Source organism: Hydra vulgaris, chromosome 03 (genome assembly GCF_038396675.1).
Source record: "Hydra vulgaris chromosome 03, alternate assembly HydraT2T_AEP".
In the NCBI taxonomy this organism is placed as follows: domain Eukaryota; kingdom Metazoa; phylum Cnidaria; class Hydrozoa; order Anthoathecata; family Hydridae; genus Hydra; species Hydra vulgaris.
The window spans coordinates 49946158-49964211 of NC_088922.1; the positions used below are offsets into that span (position 1 = coordinate 49946158).

At 29.0% G+C, this 18054-nt stretch overlaps 2 protein-coding genes across 2 annotated transcripts in view; both read right to left on the minus strand.

Moving 5' to 3' along the window:
- The window catches only part of LOC100201909 (xaa-Pro aminopeptidase 1), a 44504-nt gene extending 39753 nt beyond the window's left edge, over positions 1–4751 (minus strand). The window contains exons 1-2 of the mRNA XM_065793546.1: positions 4615–4751; positions 3732–3795 (exon numbers count right to left, since the gene is read on the minus strand). The gene's annotated coding sequence lies outside the window, so the exon portion shown is untranslated. The remainder of the gene's footprint in view (positions 1–3731; positions 3796–4614) is intronic.
- A 193-nt stretch (positions 4752–4944) lies between these two features.
- On the minus strand, positions 4945–17609 carry LOC100198347 (zinc finger HIT domain-containing protein 3). Its single transcript, XM_065793547.1, has 4 exons — positions 17456–17609; positions 6464–6495; positions 6208–6327; positions 4945–5179 (listed from the first exon to the last, which is right to left on the minus strand). Exons 1-4 carry the CDS (start codon positions 17536–17538, stop codon positions 4995–4997), a joined length of 420 nt encoding a protein of 139 aa, XP_065649619.1. The 5' UTR covers positions 17539–17609; the 3' UTR covers positions 4945–4994.
- Between the last annotated feature and the right edge of the window lie 445 nt (positions 17610–18054).

An 18054-nucleotide genomic window follows, 5' to 3' on the forward strand; every position in this document is an offset into this window, starting at 1 on the left:
AGATAAAATACTTGAATTTATTGCAAAACCACTATAGTTAAGATATGATTGTCACAGCCAAAATGATTTTGGATTTTGGTAGCTAATTTGAACATATATGTAATATATTGAAAGTATCAGTTGTCATATATGTAATATATTGAAAGTATCAGTTGTCATTTTTTTGTAATATGTCATTAATTGAACTAAAAAACAATTTTTTGACTTATATTGTTTTTTAAGTAGTGATCGACCGAAACCGAAATTTGAGCCAAAACCGAAAGTACCAAAATTTCGGTTCAGTTAAGCCGTAGCCGAAACTGAAATTTCGGCTGAAACCGAAGCCGAAATTTCGGCTGAAATTTGAAAATGAATGTTTAAAATCCCTGAACCTTTTATGATCACCAAATTAAAGCAAAAAAAAAACTATTTTACATATATCTAAGCAATCACCATGTAACATAGTTTGATAAAAACTATAATATGTCAAGACATTTCAATAATTAAAGGTAATAATTGAAGTATTTTCTCGACGAAATACAGAAATATAGAAGACCTATAGGTCTTATAACAGAGCACCGCGGAAGTGCATTTAACCAGGAAGTTTACGCCTATTTCATTACCGTGACGCAAAAATGTATCCTAAGCTCGTTTTGAGCCTGGATCTCCTGCTTCCAAGTCAAGCGCTCTAACCACTGCGCCACGGTCGCACAAGAAACTTCAGACCTTCTTTAAAGTGTGAATCAATTTTTGAGATTTATAGGACTGCCGGTAGTTGTATTGCTTTTTCAGTTAAGAGATTTTTTAGAGTAAACCACTTCTTAAATGTGATGCAAGTCCGCTAAGTGATTGAAGTTTTGGACTGTACGATCCATGAGATATTTTCAAATTGCAAGTTCTGTATTTGAAATCACTAACTGTCACGGTAAAATGATTCCATAAACCAGTTTTTTATTGATTATTTTCCGTTGTAAAATTTAGCACTGAGAAACTTTTGATGAAACTATTGCTTTGGGTTGCTTTACTTAAATGTTAATTCATTTTAAGAATGATTTGAGAATAGTAACTTAAAACTATTATGTAACGTGATTTCAATAAAAATTTTTACAATTGTTATAATTAAAAATTGATTTACTAACAAACGATTACAATTAGGAAACCGTCATGACCCCACTTATATTAAAACTTAAAAAAAATCTTATAAAAGTTTCGGTTCATTTCGGTTGCAGTTTGAACCGAAATTTCGGCCGAAACAGGAAAAGTAAACAAATTGTTGAAGCAGAAATTTCGGTTTCGGCCAAAGCCGAAAGTTTCCGTTCACTATTTTTAAGCAATAGCTTTATAAATATAGCTTTTAGAAAAAAGTATTATTTTAATAAACAATGCTCTAAATTTTATTCTGTACCATTTGGTATCTAATTAATGTTTGAAGCTTGTTTTATAAATTATTTATAATTATTTTTGCACTTTTAACCCATAAAAATGTCAAAAATTTTTACATTTTAAGACTTAAACCCAAGTGGGTCGGTTAAAACTGGTAACCACTGACTTTTTTCTTCATAAATATGTTTTACAGATCAAAAGCCAGGCACACACACATATATATATATAATTAAATTTTAGAAAAAACAACTTTTAATGGAACTTAAAGTTTCATGCCTATCGGCAATCATCAGCCATGAAGTACAAAATCAAAAATATAAAAAACCGTTTAAAAATTACAAACTATGGTAGAATGAGTTCTGACGTTATATTACAAGAAGACATAATGGAAAACTAATCTCTGCTATCAAGTAATGAAAGGAGAAATTTATTTTTGTGTCTGCATTGAGAAACTAATTCGCCTCTTTTGTTTAGCAGATTGTTCCCTTTGTAAAATAATATTTCGAATTTCTCATTTAAACAAAGCTTACAAATTTTTGACGCAGGATTGTATGATTTACAGCGTTTAATAATATTCCATTTGATTGAAGTTGTAAAATTGTTTTCTTTTAACTCCCATACTTCCTTAGACAACTCAGTGTGGTTTTTGTAATTTTTTATGTTAAAAGATTTTTGATGGTTCGCATAACGTAGCTTAAATGAGGTTTTGCTTATCCCAATGTATACTTTATCGTTGTATTGAGGTTTATTTGAGCTTACGGGGCTTGGTAAACAATATTGTTAGGCAAGCAATTGTTGTTCAGTGGACAAAAACATTTTTTAATGCAATTGCAGGCTTTTTCTGATAGTTTTAGATCACCATATAAAATATTTTTGTTGTGTAAGTTGATAATAGATTTGATGTTTGGCATACAGGAGTAGCTTATTTTAATTGTGTTTCTGTTAAATATTTTGTGTAATTGGTGGTTTTTAGGAAAATGCTTGTCAATCAGGGTTAAATTGACCAATTTTGGTTGTAACATTTTTACTAAATGGAGGATTGTACCAGATTAAGTTTTGTTTGCGGTTATTTTTTGGAACATTATTTATGCTTGGTTTATATGTCAATTTATAAATGTATCCCGATTGCTTTAATGCATCATCATAAAGGTGCGTCGATTTATTAAAAATAACTTCACTTGATGAGTTTTTGTAATATGTCATTAATTGAACTAAAAAACAATTTTTTGACTTACATTGTTTTTTAAGTAGTGATCGACCGAAACCGAAATTTGAGCCAAAACCGAAAGTACCAAAATTTCGGTTCAGTTAAGCCGTAGCTGAAACTGAAATTTCGGCCGAAACCGAAGCTAAAAACAGCTAACCCGTCATCTCGATATAAACCAAAATCATTTTTGTTGTAAAAATGCGAAAGTTGATCTAAAAGAAAAATCCCAACTAGTTCGCAAACTTCTGCGCCATCATAGGCTCCCATGGTAACATCAAACAATCCTGCTTTTTTCTTAATCCATGATATGCCATCATTAAAAATGAAAGATTTTCTTGCATGACGTATAATGGATTTGCTTTGCTCATCTATAATTATATGTTGCTCGGCGAAGGCAATTGCTTTATTTAGCATGTTTTCATCAATTGACGGATAAAAATCATTTATGTCAAATACTAAAAATTTACAAAGGTGTTTATCATCAATTTTTCAGAACCAATTTATCACATTCTGCGTATTTTGCCATTTCTAAATGCAGACGCAAAAATAAATTTCTCCTTTCATTATTTGATAGCAGAGATTAGTTTTCCATTACGTCTTCTTGTAATATAACGTCAGAACTCATTCTACTGTAGTTTGTAATTTTTAAACGGTTTTTTATATTTTTGATTTTGTACTTCATGGCTGATGATTGCCGATAGGCATGAAACTTTAAGTTCCATTAAAAGTTGTTTTTTTTTAAATTTAATTATAAAACGCTCTGTTTTTGAAAAAATATATATTTTCTTAAATATTGAGCACTTTACAACAATCAAGAGTTTAGTATTTTTAATACTAAATCATACAACAGCAATATATATATATATATATATATATATATATATATATATATATATATATATATATATATATATATATATATATATATATATATATATTGATATATTGTAGTAAATAACCAAAATTGTAGTATTTTTAAAAAACTTAGTTTTAATTAAAAAAGCTGTCTTAAAAGAGCTGGTTTAAAAACATTTAAAACAGACAGCTTTGTTTTATCACTATGATCTTAATTCACTATCAACTTTTATTTTTCATTACTGCAAACTTACAATAACTGTTGAAATAATGCACATAAAAAAGAAAAATAAAAATAAAAATGTACCTGAAGATCCAGTAAAACCAGAAATAAATTGTCTTCTTTTGTGACATGGAGCTATATACTCACTCTAAATATTTGCATATACATAAATTAGATAAAAAAGTTTGTATTAATTTTTTTGTATTTACTATAATATGCAACTTCAAAAATCTTTTTTAAAAACTATGATTTTATTTTGGAACTAAATTAATTTATATTATTGGAGTGTACATACATTAGCTATATCAGTTAATGTAGATACACTCCAATATACCTCCCCAGGTAAACACAGTGTTGGGAAGCAGAATATGCAGGGACAGGGTGGGTGTATGCAGTATGGGTGCCCAAAAAAAATTTTTTTTTTTAAATTTTTCTTTTGCCTTTTTAAATAGAAAAAACAATTTCAGTTTTAAATGCAGTAGTATATAAATAATTTTCAATTTATTTTAGCTACCTCATTTACTCTTCAGGTCAATAAAATGAATTAAAAAGAAATTGCTTTTTTATGTAATGACACAACTGTCCTTCGGTTACTAACTGAACATTAGTTTTAAAAAAATGAATGTTGTTACAAAACTTAATTTTAAAAACTTGTTGCAAAATTTTATAACAATGAAATGTATAGCAAACTGCTTATGTTAATAAATGAACAAAAGTAAAAAAATTTCAGTCCTAATAACTATCACGCAAATTTAATTTTTTTAATGAACTTTTGATCTACTTACTTTACTTAGTACTTTAGGTACTCAAAAGCATATCCCCCCCCCCCTCCATGCTGCTGAAAAAAAGCGGTATCCCCAAATAAACTCTGGGTTCTTGACTGATATGTATAAAAAATTTAGTAAAATTTTTTTCTTAAGTTTTTCTATAAAAAAAAATTGCAAAAACTATAACAAGAACACAGTACCTGATGATTGTCACCTGAAGGAATAATGTATGCAGTGAGTGTTTCTGGAACAAATTGTTTATTGTGCATTAAAAGACGTAATTGCTTTAAAAATTGACCAGTGGGTTTAGACATTACTTTTGTACTTAAAAAAATAACATGTTCATTAAACCAGCTTAAGTAACTCAAAAAAATTAAAAGTTGTATATAACTAATAATAACAAAAATAATAATTAATAATAACATTTTACAATTGCAACATTAAAAATAAAAAATGGTTATCTTAGATAAATAAGTTTAGAACAAAGCAAAAAAAAACACACTCAAAGACGAAAACAAAAACAAAAAAACACTCAAAAAACATGTTTATCCTCAATTAATTATTTTACATTTGTAAGAAGTTAATTTATTTTAACAATATCTGGAGGTTCTACAATAGATAAGCATCGATCAACAAACTCTGTAAAAATGGGAATTTGCATTGCATTTTCAAGATGTTTTTCTGGTGTTTTTGAAGCATCAATTTCCATTAGTATACTTTTCAAATGTTTGTTTGTAAGCATATTTTTTAAATGTTCTGAAGTCTCTAAATAATACATAAGGAAAAAGTTATTTTTTCTAGAAGTAAAAAATTATTTAATGTTAAGTATAAAAATATATAATTACAACTATTATTACAAAATTAAAACAAAACAAAAAAATAAAAACAATAATAATAAAAACAAACAAAACTACATAGTGTCATAATAAAACTAGCATGGATATAACAATCTTGCATAACAATGTTGCATGGTAATAATAACATTGCATAGTAATAAAAACTTGACAAGAACAAAATTGCTTAGTTGTAAAAATATTGCAAAATTGCAAAAACAATGAACTATAGAACATTGTTATAATGTAGTAACATTATAACAATGTTCTATAGTTCAATGTTGCATTGTAATAACAATGTTGCATTGTAATAAGAACATTTCTTGATAATAACTATTTTATGGTTGATAACAATGTTGCATTGAAGTAACCACATTTCTTGAAAATAAAAACAACATTTTTTTGTTTATATTTTAATAACTAAGCTTTTTCATAAAAAACAGGCATTTTACTCTATCGAAAAACAGAAAACATCAAACTGTTACTTAAAAAAAAACACTTCATATCTACTCCCCTATTTTTAATGAATCAAATTTGAAAATTGAAGGAAAAATTATGAATGTATAAATAATCAAAACATTAATTCTAATTCCTAATTATTTTTTCTAGTTCTGCTGATTTCCAATTTTTTTTTCTTGTTAAAGAAATTTTTCTTTATTTAACCATGATTTAGCAGAACTGAAAAAAAAAAAAAAGTCTTTAATTATAACTTAGAAAAATAAAACATATTCTACAACAAGTATTATTAACAAAAAAGCATTTTAAACTAAAAGTTAAAATATGAAAAAACAAAATTTAATATTACTACAAGTTAATACGATTTCATTGTTCCAAAAACACAATTAAATAATTTTAAATACCTAAAAAAGACTGATATCACTAATTATTGGTAATTATCTAATTATTTTTTTATAAGACAAATATAAACCATTATTTTAAATTGCATAACTGTTTACAAACCTAAATTTTGTAAAACTTCAGGTCGCAATATATCTTCAGACATCTCACTTTCAATCTTTTTATCAACTAGTTGTACAGCCGAATTAACAACTTCATTTATATCTTTCGATGAACAAGAATCTTAAAAAAAATAAAACACTTAGAAAATTAGACATTAAAAAATTACAAATGGGTTTGAAATAAAAAATTAAATCTTTGTTACGATATTATAAATAAGATATAAAAAAATTGAAATCTAAGAATAAAATGTATAAACCTTTATGTTCTTTGTAGCAAACTAGTGAACAGCTAAAAAAAAAGTTTTTTTATCAATTTATATTAGAAACTATCAACACTAGTTGAGACCAATAAAAAATAAAAAATTTATATTAGAAACTATCAACACTAGTTGAGACCAATAAAAAATAAAAAATTTATATTAGAAACTATCAACACTAGTTGAGACCAATAAAAAATAAAAAATTTATATTAGAAACTATCAACACTAGTTGAGACCAATAAAAAATAAAAAATTTATATTAGAAACTATCAACACTAGTTGAGACCAATAGGAACAAAATGATAATAAAATAAAAAGTGATATTTATTAGAATTAAAAAAAAATTATACAACAATACAAGAATAACATAAATATAACACAAGAAAAGCAATTTTGAAAAAGTAAAAAAAGTCTATTAATAACACTTCAAGAGTGTGGTTCAACCTTATGACTTTTAGTGCATAAGATAAGGGTTCCTAATATTGTGCCACAACCCTATTACATATATATAATGCAGCTATTACTAATCATGGGTGTTTGATTTTTCTGTCCGGTAAATCCGTCTAATAAAAAATTTTAACAGACAGAAATAATGGAAAATTTCTATTTAAAATTTTTAACGAACCGATAACTTTTTTTGTTAATTTCCATTAACAGCTCAATTAAAAAGTTTATTAATTTTAGATGAGTATGTCAAAAAATTAAAGTCAGGAACAAAAACAGCTGCTTATCAATCCTTATATTTAACTAGGTTCATATCTTCTTTACTGGCGCAACATATGTCCAGAGCTTGGTTCGAACCCATGGATCTTTTGCTTCTAAAGCAAGCACTTAAACCACTGCGCCATGGCTGATCAAACGGCTAGTTAAATATAGGTTTTATACATTTTGTTCATAGTTTTGATCCTTGGGCTAACATAAAAAGTAGGACAACTAAGTACTAGGGCTAACATAAAAAGTAGGACAACTTTCTAAGTACAAGTTACCCAGGATATATTGGAATATAAAGGCAGCATTACATGAAAAGTTGACAAGTGAACTAAAAAATGTAGATAGTGTAGGATTCACCACTGGACATCTGGAGATGTAGATTCATTCATTACTTTAAATCTGCATTATACTAACAATGATTAGACTTTGAGAAAGTTTGTTACTAGCTGTGAAAAGTTTTCAGGATGTCAACATATTATGTTGATATAATGTGAAAAGTTTTCATGATGTCACTGCTCAACATATTATGTTGATATAATGTGACAAGTTTTCAGGATGTCACTGCTCAATATATTGCTAATAGAACAGACAAAATGATTGAGTCAGTTGATGACTTGAAAGCAAAACAAAAAGTGATGATTATTAATGCTGCTAACAACATGATAAAAGCAATGCTTTCAAAGCATGCTTTCAACTCATGCTAATTTGTGTTATTAATTTGTGTACATAAGATACTTGTTAAGATAGAGCATTAAAAACAATGCAACATTTAAAAACATTGAAATGTTTTAACAAAAAACAATGATTTATTTAAAGAGTTTAATAAAATTCAAAAGGCTCTTGACATCTGCATAAAACAATCTATTCTAAATCTCATCAATCATTCTTAACCTGTCAAGAAATTAAAAAAGAATTTGATAAACTTTATGGTTGGATTTTTTAAATTACTTAGTACCTAAATTTCTATTCATAATATTAAATTAATTATTAATTACTTTTACAGTGCCTAATATTAAAGTAATAATAAGTAATTGCTTCTGATAAAACGCAATGGAACAGCAACCGCATGATGAATCAATATTGAAATTAAACCTGCTCTAGTATCTATTATATATAGACACTCAGTAGTTATTACAAAAAAAAAATTAATACCAGATGCTAGTCACATTGTTATATTAAATCAAATTTTACTGATCTTGACAAAATTTAAAAAAATAAGTAATAAGTTTTCAGCTGATAACATTCCTACGATTCAAAATGTTTTAGCAGCATTTTATAACATTATACTAGGCACATTATAAATAAAAAAAAATGAAGATATCACTTTACTACCAACCATAAAAGCTTTTATTGAATTAAAACTATAACAAAATTTAAAAAAAGCTTGCTGAAATTGAAAATAAGGTGCCAAAATGTGGTTCAGAGGTTTTTAATACACCCATATTATTGAGGAGCTCCACCCATATTATTGAGGAGCTCCACCCATATTATTGAGAAGCTCCACCCATATTATTGAGGAGCTCTACCCATATTATTGAGGAGCTCCACCCATATTATTGAGGAGCTCCACCCATATTATTGAGGAGCTCCACCCATATTATTGAGTAGCTGTTTTAAAAAAATTTCATTAACAAAAACATTCAAAATAATACAATATTTAGCTATTCTTTCAGTGTTTTGAATCAATCCAAAGGTAAATTGTTGCCATTTACAACTCCAACTTTGGAAAAGTTATTTTAGTAATGAGCACAGAAGATTTTTAATTCATGGAGTAAATTGATTTTTGTGTTGCTGGTTTGTAACAAGTCAAACACATTGTATATAACTTCCACAATATGACCTGTAAAGTCTTTAATAAAAAAACTAAACAAATACTTGTAATCAAAATTAAAAAATTTGGATAAAAGTTTTTATAAATATAAAGTATATTATAACTTTTTAAGAACATTTTACAAACTAAAGTACACAAAATAAGTCTGCATCTTTATACAATATACCGTGATACCAACCTTCAGAATTAGGGTCAGCATTAAGCAATGCCAACATTTTATAAATGTATACATATATATATATATATATATGTATATATATATATATAAATAAAATATATATATATATATATATATATATATATATATATATATATATATATATATATATATATATATATATTAGTGCACTCATAATTTTTATATTTATTCAACTTCAAATCAAAATAAATCTAACTTTAAACTAAAATTAATGTTAATTTCAAACCACTTTTTTTTAAATAAAAGGTGAGAGCAAATAAAATAATTATATGTCAAATATTTGTCAACCTGTTTTTTGTTTCCATGAATCAATTAAATGTTTAATGACTACTCTGAGTGAAAATAAGTGTACAAATAATTTTTTGTATTCTTTTTGATTGATTTTTGTTAATTACTCTCTCCTGATTGATAATATTTTAATAAGTAATATAAATTTAAGCGACAAAAATGTCATTTGAAATACAGTTAGTTAAAATTTCAAAATGATAACAACAAAAACATAGGTTTAAAGAGCATATCAATTGAAAAAAAGTGGCAAATTATTGGCATGCACAAAAGTGGTCTCAGCAATCAAGAAGTCAGACCTCAACTTAAGATCAACGAATGTAGCTTTAGAGTAAGGCTCAAAAACTATAATGAGTTTGGCACAGTGGAAGATAAAAGTTGCTTTGGTCGTCCTAAAAAAATGTCAGAAAAGGGATAAAAATAAAGCAATTATAGACACAAACCAAACATGAGCATAGCTGAAATCGCCTCAGACCTGAACACAACAATGGATGCACACTAAGTTACAACAATTAACAAGCTAATGAAAAAAAAAAAAAAAACTCAATATGTACCTTGCAACAAAAAAGCTATTATTAAGCATTGAAGACCATCTTAAGCAAAGAAAATGGTGCAAAGTAAGAGCTGCATTGTTTGATAAAAATAAAGAAATATTTTTTTATATTTGACACTTTGTAATTCTGTTTTCTTTTATTATTAAATTAAGAAAAAAAGAATAATCAGTCTTTTGTTGTATTATATATATATATATATATATATATATATATATATATATATATATATATATATATATATATATATATATATATATATATATATATATATATATATATATATATATATATATATATATGTATATAAAACAACAAAACATTTATATAAAACAACAAAAACCAGGAATAAGCTAAATGCTAATCTTTATAATATAACTTAATATTGCAACTCTGAGTTTCACGTGTTACCACAACCTTCAGGCAAGTAGTAAATTTAAATTTTGCTACAATATGTTTAGCGGAAATTACAGTAGGGCGGTCCAGAATTACATAGTAAAAATTAAAAGTGTTCCTAACCACTCTTCACAAGGCTAACTTTGTTCTACTATATAACCGTGCAAAAAACTGGACCAATTTGAGCAATTTTAGGGGTCAATAGGATTTTAACATTTTGGGCAAGCACCTAATTTTACGGCATGTTTGTAGCAGAAATCACATTGTTGAGTGTTTATACACGATTTTTAGTTTTGTTTTTCTGAACAGCACTTCTGGGACACCATACATACATAATTGTTCTAGTTCTTTGTGCAATTTGTAAACAGCAGATTTTTAAACAGCAAACAGCAGATTTGTAAACAGCAATTTTTAAAAATTATTTGCCATCAGCAAATAATTTTTAAAAATCGAAATTTTTTAAATATATAAATATAGTATTTTTGAATTTTTATTCTGACTATAGAAGAAAAGCTTAAAAGGTTAGTAATTTGCATCAGCTGCTTTATGGACATTAGGGTGGCCCTTATTTTTGAAGTTTTAAAATATCATTGTCTGACCCCTCAGATGAGTTCCAATATATAAAAAAATAATTCAGGCCAAATATGAGCAGGATTGAACAATATTTAGAGGTAGCTCAACTAAGCTTTAGTTTTGTGAGAATACCAAAATCGGCGAAAAAAAATTTCAGGTTCTTTTCAATAAATGATTTTGAATATTAAATGAATAAATATATTTCAATCAATAATTTGAACTAGATATCATGTTTCAATAATGTACTAATCTAAAAAATAATTAAATATAAAATTATAATAAATATAAAGGTAATAACGCATAAAAAAATGTTCTTCAATATATCTAAATAAATAATTTATAATTTTCCTCAGTAATTTTATTAATTCATAATTTTCTTCAGTCATTTTTTTCAGTAAACAAAACTAAACATGTAATATAATTTAATATTAGCACCTATTGGGCATCTTATATAATATTTAAATAAATCTTGTGCTAGTTCTTTGTAGCCATCTTGTATTATGAATTTCTTCTTCTACTGTTGTTTGTTAATTAATCAAAATAAAATTTTTATTTAATAGTTATCAATAATCACAGATATTAGCAATCAGCAAAGGTTAGTATGTCAATTTAATTATAAAATATATTATGTTACATATATAATTATATGAGGGAGTCTGTATGACTGTAGATTTCATTTTGTATTATTGCATGGCATGTCAATGGCATGTGTAATTTTGTAATTTGTTTATGCCAAAAATTGCATAGTTTAATATTATGTTATAATATTATGATGATTAGTATAAATCTGTTTGGCATTTTCAGATGGCATTGCGTTCACAAATTTATCTTGTTAGCCCTGCTGAAAAAATTGAAGGTAGTAAATTGCCATCAGGGAAGCAGGTTCTTGGTCACTTTCTACATCTCCACAATGTTTTGAAAGAGGATATTCGAAAGGCTGCAACCCACGCTATTGAGAAAGTTGAAGATTTCTGGTTTCGAGCTAAAATTCCAACCAGGCATCATCAAGATTCCATCAAAAAGCTTGAGCAATTATTCTTCGAGTGGAAAAGTCTAAAGAAAAACAAGAGCCGCAAGACCGAGACTCAACAAACAAATGAAACCGCATTTTCAGCCGCAATAGAAGAACTGTTCGACATTGCACATGCTGACGCCATGGAGCTAATTGAGAATCAAGAAGATAAGGTCTTTCTGGAATCTCAAAGAAAAAAAGGACAACCTGGCTGCATGGGCGGAATCGATAAGGTTCTGCTTCAACAACAAAAAAAGCAGAATGAGAGAAAGCAGATATTGCAAAAGAGAGTACATCGATCTCAACTTGATAAAAACACCTTGCTAGATAAAGCTGTGTTGGAGAGCAGCAGCGCTGATTCAGAAGAAAGTCAGTCTGAACCTGAAGATGAGGATCCAGTTCTAAGCACAAGTACTGTTACTCCTTCTTATTCATCACGAAAGCGAGGACGCCAAAGTGTTGTTTCACCACAGCTGGCATCTATGCTTGATAGAAATAAAATGAGCGACAGGGCTGCTATGATGGTCATCGTTGAGGCTTCGAGGGCTCTTGGACAAGACGCTGAATCACTCGCTTTGAATAGATCAACCATCCAACGACTCCGTCGGAAACACCGACAGCAAATTGCCTCCGGAATCATTCAACATTTCAAGCCAAATACTGCTCTTACTGGGATGGCAAGCTGATGCAAGATCTGACTGGAACAGAGAAGGTGGATAGGTTGCCCATTCTTGTCACAACAATGGGGAAGACAAAGCTTTTGGATATTCCAAAGATTCCTGCAGGTAATACATAATGGTATAATATATAATGGTATAATATATATGCCTACTTTTATTTTAGTTAAATGTTTTTATAAATTTCGAAATCATTTATTATTATGAAATGTGAATGTGAAATCATGTCAGACAAACTTTAATAAAGACTACTATAAATTACTTTTTAGGCACTGGACAAGACGAGGCCAAAGCAGTCTATGATGCTATCCAAAAATGGGAGCTGGAAAACTTTGTCCATGGTATGTGTTCTGATACAACCTCTTCCAACACCGGTCGGCTGTCTGGCGCTTGCGTTCTTCTCGAACAGCTACTAGGGCGGCCTCTACTGCACTTTGGTTGTTGACATCACATCATGGAACTGGTATTGGCTGCTGCTTTTTGTGTCTGTATGGGACCCAGTAAAGCTCCAGAAATACTCATTTTCAAACGATTTCAAGCACAGTGGTCATCCTTTGACCAGGAAAGTTATGAAGATGCCTTTTCGGATGATGTTACCTCAGCTGAACTCTCCGAAGTCAAACATGTAATCATTGTTTTCTGTGAACAGCAGCTGCAAGATCATCAGCCACGAGATGACTATCGCGAGCTGCTCAAACTGATGCTCATCTTTTTAGGAAAAAAGCCTACAGATTGGAAGAATTTTCGAGCGCCTGGGTCAATGCATCAAGCTCGATGGATGGCGAAAGCCATTTACAGTATAAAGGTTTGGCTGTTTCGATCACAGTTTAAGCTGACCTTGCGAGAGTCTCGTGGCCTCCTACGTGTGAACATATTTCTTGCAAAGGTTTATATCACGTTCTGGTTTTTGGCGCCTCTGGCTTACAAAGCCGCTAGGAATGATCTACAACTTATTCAACAACTCCAGGCTTACCCTGATCAAGATATTGGTGCCGTAACATCACGCAAGCTTGCGGGCCATCTTTGGTACCTGTCAGAAGATTTGATCCTTTTCAGCCTCTTCGATCCAGAAGTGGATTTCACTACGAAGCGCGAAATTGTTAAAAGATCATTAGAACAGGAAGGAGAAGAAGTACCTTTGAAACGTGTCGTGGTGGACTTGGCGACAGTACAACAAAAGACGCTTCCTGATTTTGTCTCAAAAAGAAGCAGAAACCTGTTTTCTATTCTGGGCATGGCAGATGGATTCCTGGCCGAAGATCCTGAATCATGGAACAGGAGAGATGACTTCAAGGTTGCAGAGGCAATCGTGAAATCCCAGGCAGTAACAAACGACCATGCAGAACGAGGAGTTGCCTTGATCCAAGATGCAACAAAGTCTGGCCGATTTAAGAGCGAAGAACAGCTGCAATATGCTCTGCAGGTTATCGAACAGAACCGGGCAAACTTTCCGAATGTGAAAAAATCCACCTTACTTCACAATTAACTAGTTCAACTAAGTGAAGATGTGTAACTTTGTGTATTCTATTGTTTCTGTGTTTGTCTCTGTAATTAAGAACTGTTTTTAGTAGTTAGAATTAATTTTCTGTATGAAAATGATGGCAAAATGTGCTGAATTCTGTCACAGACATCAAAAATTCGTATATGAGAAAACTTTGACGGCGTTGAGCCACCTCTAAATATTAATATTTTTTTATGAAACTTTACACATAATTTTTTTGTATGAAATGGAACCATTTAAAATGGTCAGACTTAACATTGCTCTTATTTAATTTTTTATCATCATATAAGGGCCACCCTAATGAACATATTACATTTTTTTTTTTTTTTTTAATTTTTATAATTCACCTCCCCAAGGCCGAGAAGGCCACTACAGATGAAGAGGCTACTTGTGGTTATAACCCTCTCTCAACTCTTTAACTCCGAAACACGAACCTTGACAAACAAGTCCGCTGCGCGGAGAAACAAGTTGACATAGTTACATATTTAACATAGTTAAAATTAATTAGTTACCATGAATAGTTAATTAATAATCCATTGCTTATTAAATACATTAGTGTAATATTATCAATTTATCAGTCACATATTGAGGCCTTAAACTAATTGTTGTTGTTTTTAAAATAAAATGAACATTGAACATTTGAACATAACGTTCATAAACAGTATGAAAATATTTACTATTTAGTATTTTTTTATATCCACAAGTAGGTACTTAATTACATAATGGCAGCTGCAACAAGAAGTTCTGCTGAAGTTTGGCTTGCCGGCAAGGCCACCAACCAATTCTCTTCAACAAGATTGGCTACAAACGGTGATGCAATCTGCTGCTTCCTCTTTTACCACCTCGTAGAACACCTCACTGTGAAGGACCGTATTAATCGCACAACTAAAGATATCAATATGATTTGGAGCAAAGCAAGAATTCTGACTCAGAGAATTGATTCTGGTAAAAGAAAACTGAAGAAGTTGTATTGTGAATATCAACTGTTGAAGGTGAATAGGGCGAAAGTATATGAAAGCTGCAGATTTAAAGAGCAAATGTTCAAAGATGACCAGATGAATCTTTTTGACCTGGCCACTAAGAATGCTTTGGACATCATGACAAACAATGAAGACAGACAATTCCTAATGATGCAGAGAGAAGATGTCACCAGTTCAAGCATGGCTGGAGTGGATCGCAATCTTGCAAAGAAGAGAGCTCCTATAGAAGCTAATAAAAATCGAAGACTGAAAGAAACAGAAAAGTTGCACCAAATAGAAACATCTAGTCCATCTAGTCCATTTGCTTTGCATATCAGTTTTTCTTCTTAGTCTGAAGATGAGGGTTCTTTCCTTAAAACCTAAACAACTGAAAAGCGTGATAGCAACTCCAGAAGTCACAGGGGCTTTAGATAGACTAAATCTTCCTGATCATGGAGCTATGTATGTTGTTGCATCAGTAGCAAAGGCTTTAGGCCATCCTCTTGACCACCTGACACTGTCTAGGAGCACCATCAGAGTCCAAGAGTTTTCTGTTGAAAGGTCCAGAAGCATGGGAATTGGATGCTTGCTGCCAAAATTTGAAAGATTGAGTCAACAAGATGAAGGTTGTCAATGATGGCGCAGAGCCTGGCCTTGCTCTTATCCAGAAATATAATGAAACCCTCACCAATGATAAGGACCGAAAACAGTTTCTGCTTCATTTTGTCCAGCGACATCGCCAAATTTATCCATCTTCTTCTAAGGCAACCATAATCGCGGTAGATGACATTTGATGGGGCATTACTTATATGTCATACTTTTGAAGTCAATATTATAACAACTTTTCATTTAAAATTTTAAATATTAAAATAAGAAAATATCAAATGAAATTTTACTCTTTTGACCGTATAGACCATATACATGAAAAGTCAAAATTTTTATTGACCCCTAAATATTGTCTGATTTGCTTCAAATTTTTACAGAAATTCTCTAATATTATATGAAACAAGATAAGCCTTATGGAGAACAGAATTTCCAAACTTCGTTTTTTTGGACCACCCTAACATTATGGTTTATATTTATATTTTAGATTGTTACGGGAAGAAAATTGTTTAGTAGTTAGGTTAATGTTATTATTAATTCATTTTTAGTTAGCTATATTTATTTTTAGTTCCTCAGATTTTGGATACAATATAATAGCAAATTTCTCATATAGACATAGTGGGCATCTTTTGGAAATATTTGAGTAGGGGGGTACAGACTTCAAAAAAGACCATGTTAATATAGGGGATTTGTTAAAATTGTTTTTCAAATCCCAGACATAGTTTGATAGGGGGGTGGACTTTTTGGACATTACTGAATGATGATTTGTGGTTGTTTTATCTGGTTTTCCATTCACCTTCTCTTAATCCAATATAAACTTTGTTGGGTTGGTTTTTAGCTGCGATGATGCATTTGTATATGTTTATGGATTTGCACTAACCATTCAGGGGGCATTCTGTTTTATTTTGACAATTGCATTTTGGGTCATTATTTTCGATTCTTGGGAAGACAATTTTTTGTTGTGGTGTTTTATAACTTTTTTTAATATTTACAGTGCAGCTGTAGCTTACCTTTACAGTGTTTCTGTTCAAGATTTTGTGAAATTTGTATATTTTAGGGAAGTTTTTTTCTAGAGAATTTAAAAACATTTTAGCAACACTTGTGGTTTTTGTTAAATGTTAAACCATATATGTGTGTGTGTGTGTGTGTGTGTGTGTGTGTGTGTGTGTGTGTGTGTGTGTGTGTGTGTGTGTATATACATACAAATATATATACAAATATATACACACACACACACACACACACACACACACATATATATATATATAATCTATAATAATATAATAAATAATAATATAATATAATAATAATAATAATATAATAATAAATATATATATATATATATATATATATATATATATATATATATATATATATATATACATAAATATATATATATATCTCACAGTGTTTTCACTTTGAGAAAATAAATTGTTTATATACTTTTAACTAGAATATAACTTTAAAGTTTTTATTAATTTAAATTTATTTGACAAAAAACAAAAAGCAAGCGGTTAAAAGTATAATATATGTTCTACTTTCAGTCTTCAATTAAACTTAAATAAAAAATCTTAATAATAACTTTATTGATAAGTCATTTTTATAACTTAATTAATAAACTTACAAATGTAAATTTAAAAAAGATGTACAAAGCTTTAAAAAATAGAAGTAAAAAAAAAAAAATTACTCACTAAACTAATATACATTTAGGACATCTGTAAATTGCATCTTTGAGGCTGCATACACCGCATGTGCCAGATATTTTACAGGGCATAGTAAATACTGCATGAAGTTAATTAATAAAACAAATACATTCTATACAAATTAGCAATTTTAATCAATATTTAATACAAGAACTTTTCTTTTTTAAAAAATTCTTAAAATTTTCTACATAAAAATGTACTTATAATCTAAATGAACAAATGATATGAATGGATAAAGCATGGTATTACTTGCCGAAAATTTGTGTTGTAATATGTATGCAAGTATTGCACAAAAACATTGTGTTGTAATATGTATGCAAGTATTGTACAAAAAATTTGTGTTGTAATATTCATGCAAATATTGTAGCAATAAATTTAAATTTGCACAATATAACAATAATAAAATAAAATGTTATGAAATAATACAAATAAATATATAAATATATATATATATATATATATATATAAATAATACAATATAATAAAATATATGTAATAAAAAAATATAATAATAATAATAAATAGTATGTAATAATAAAGTATAATATAATACATATCGCAAAAATTATAAACAAAATTGTTACACA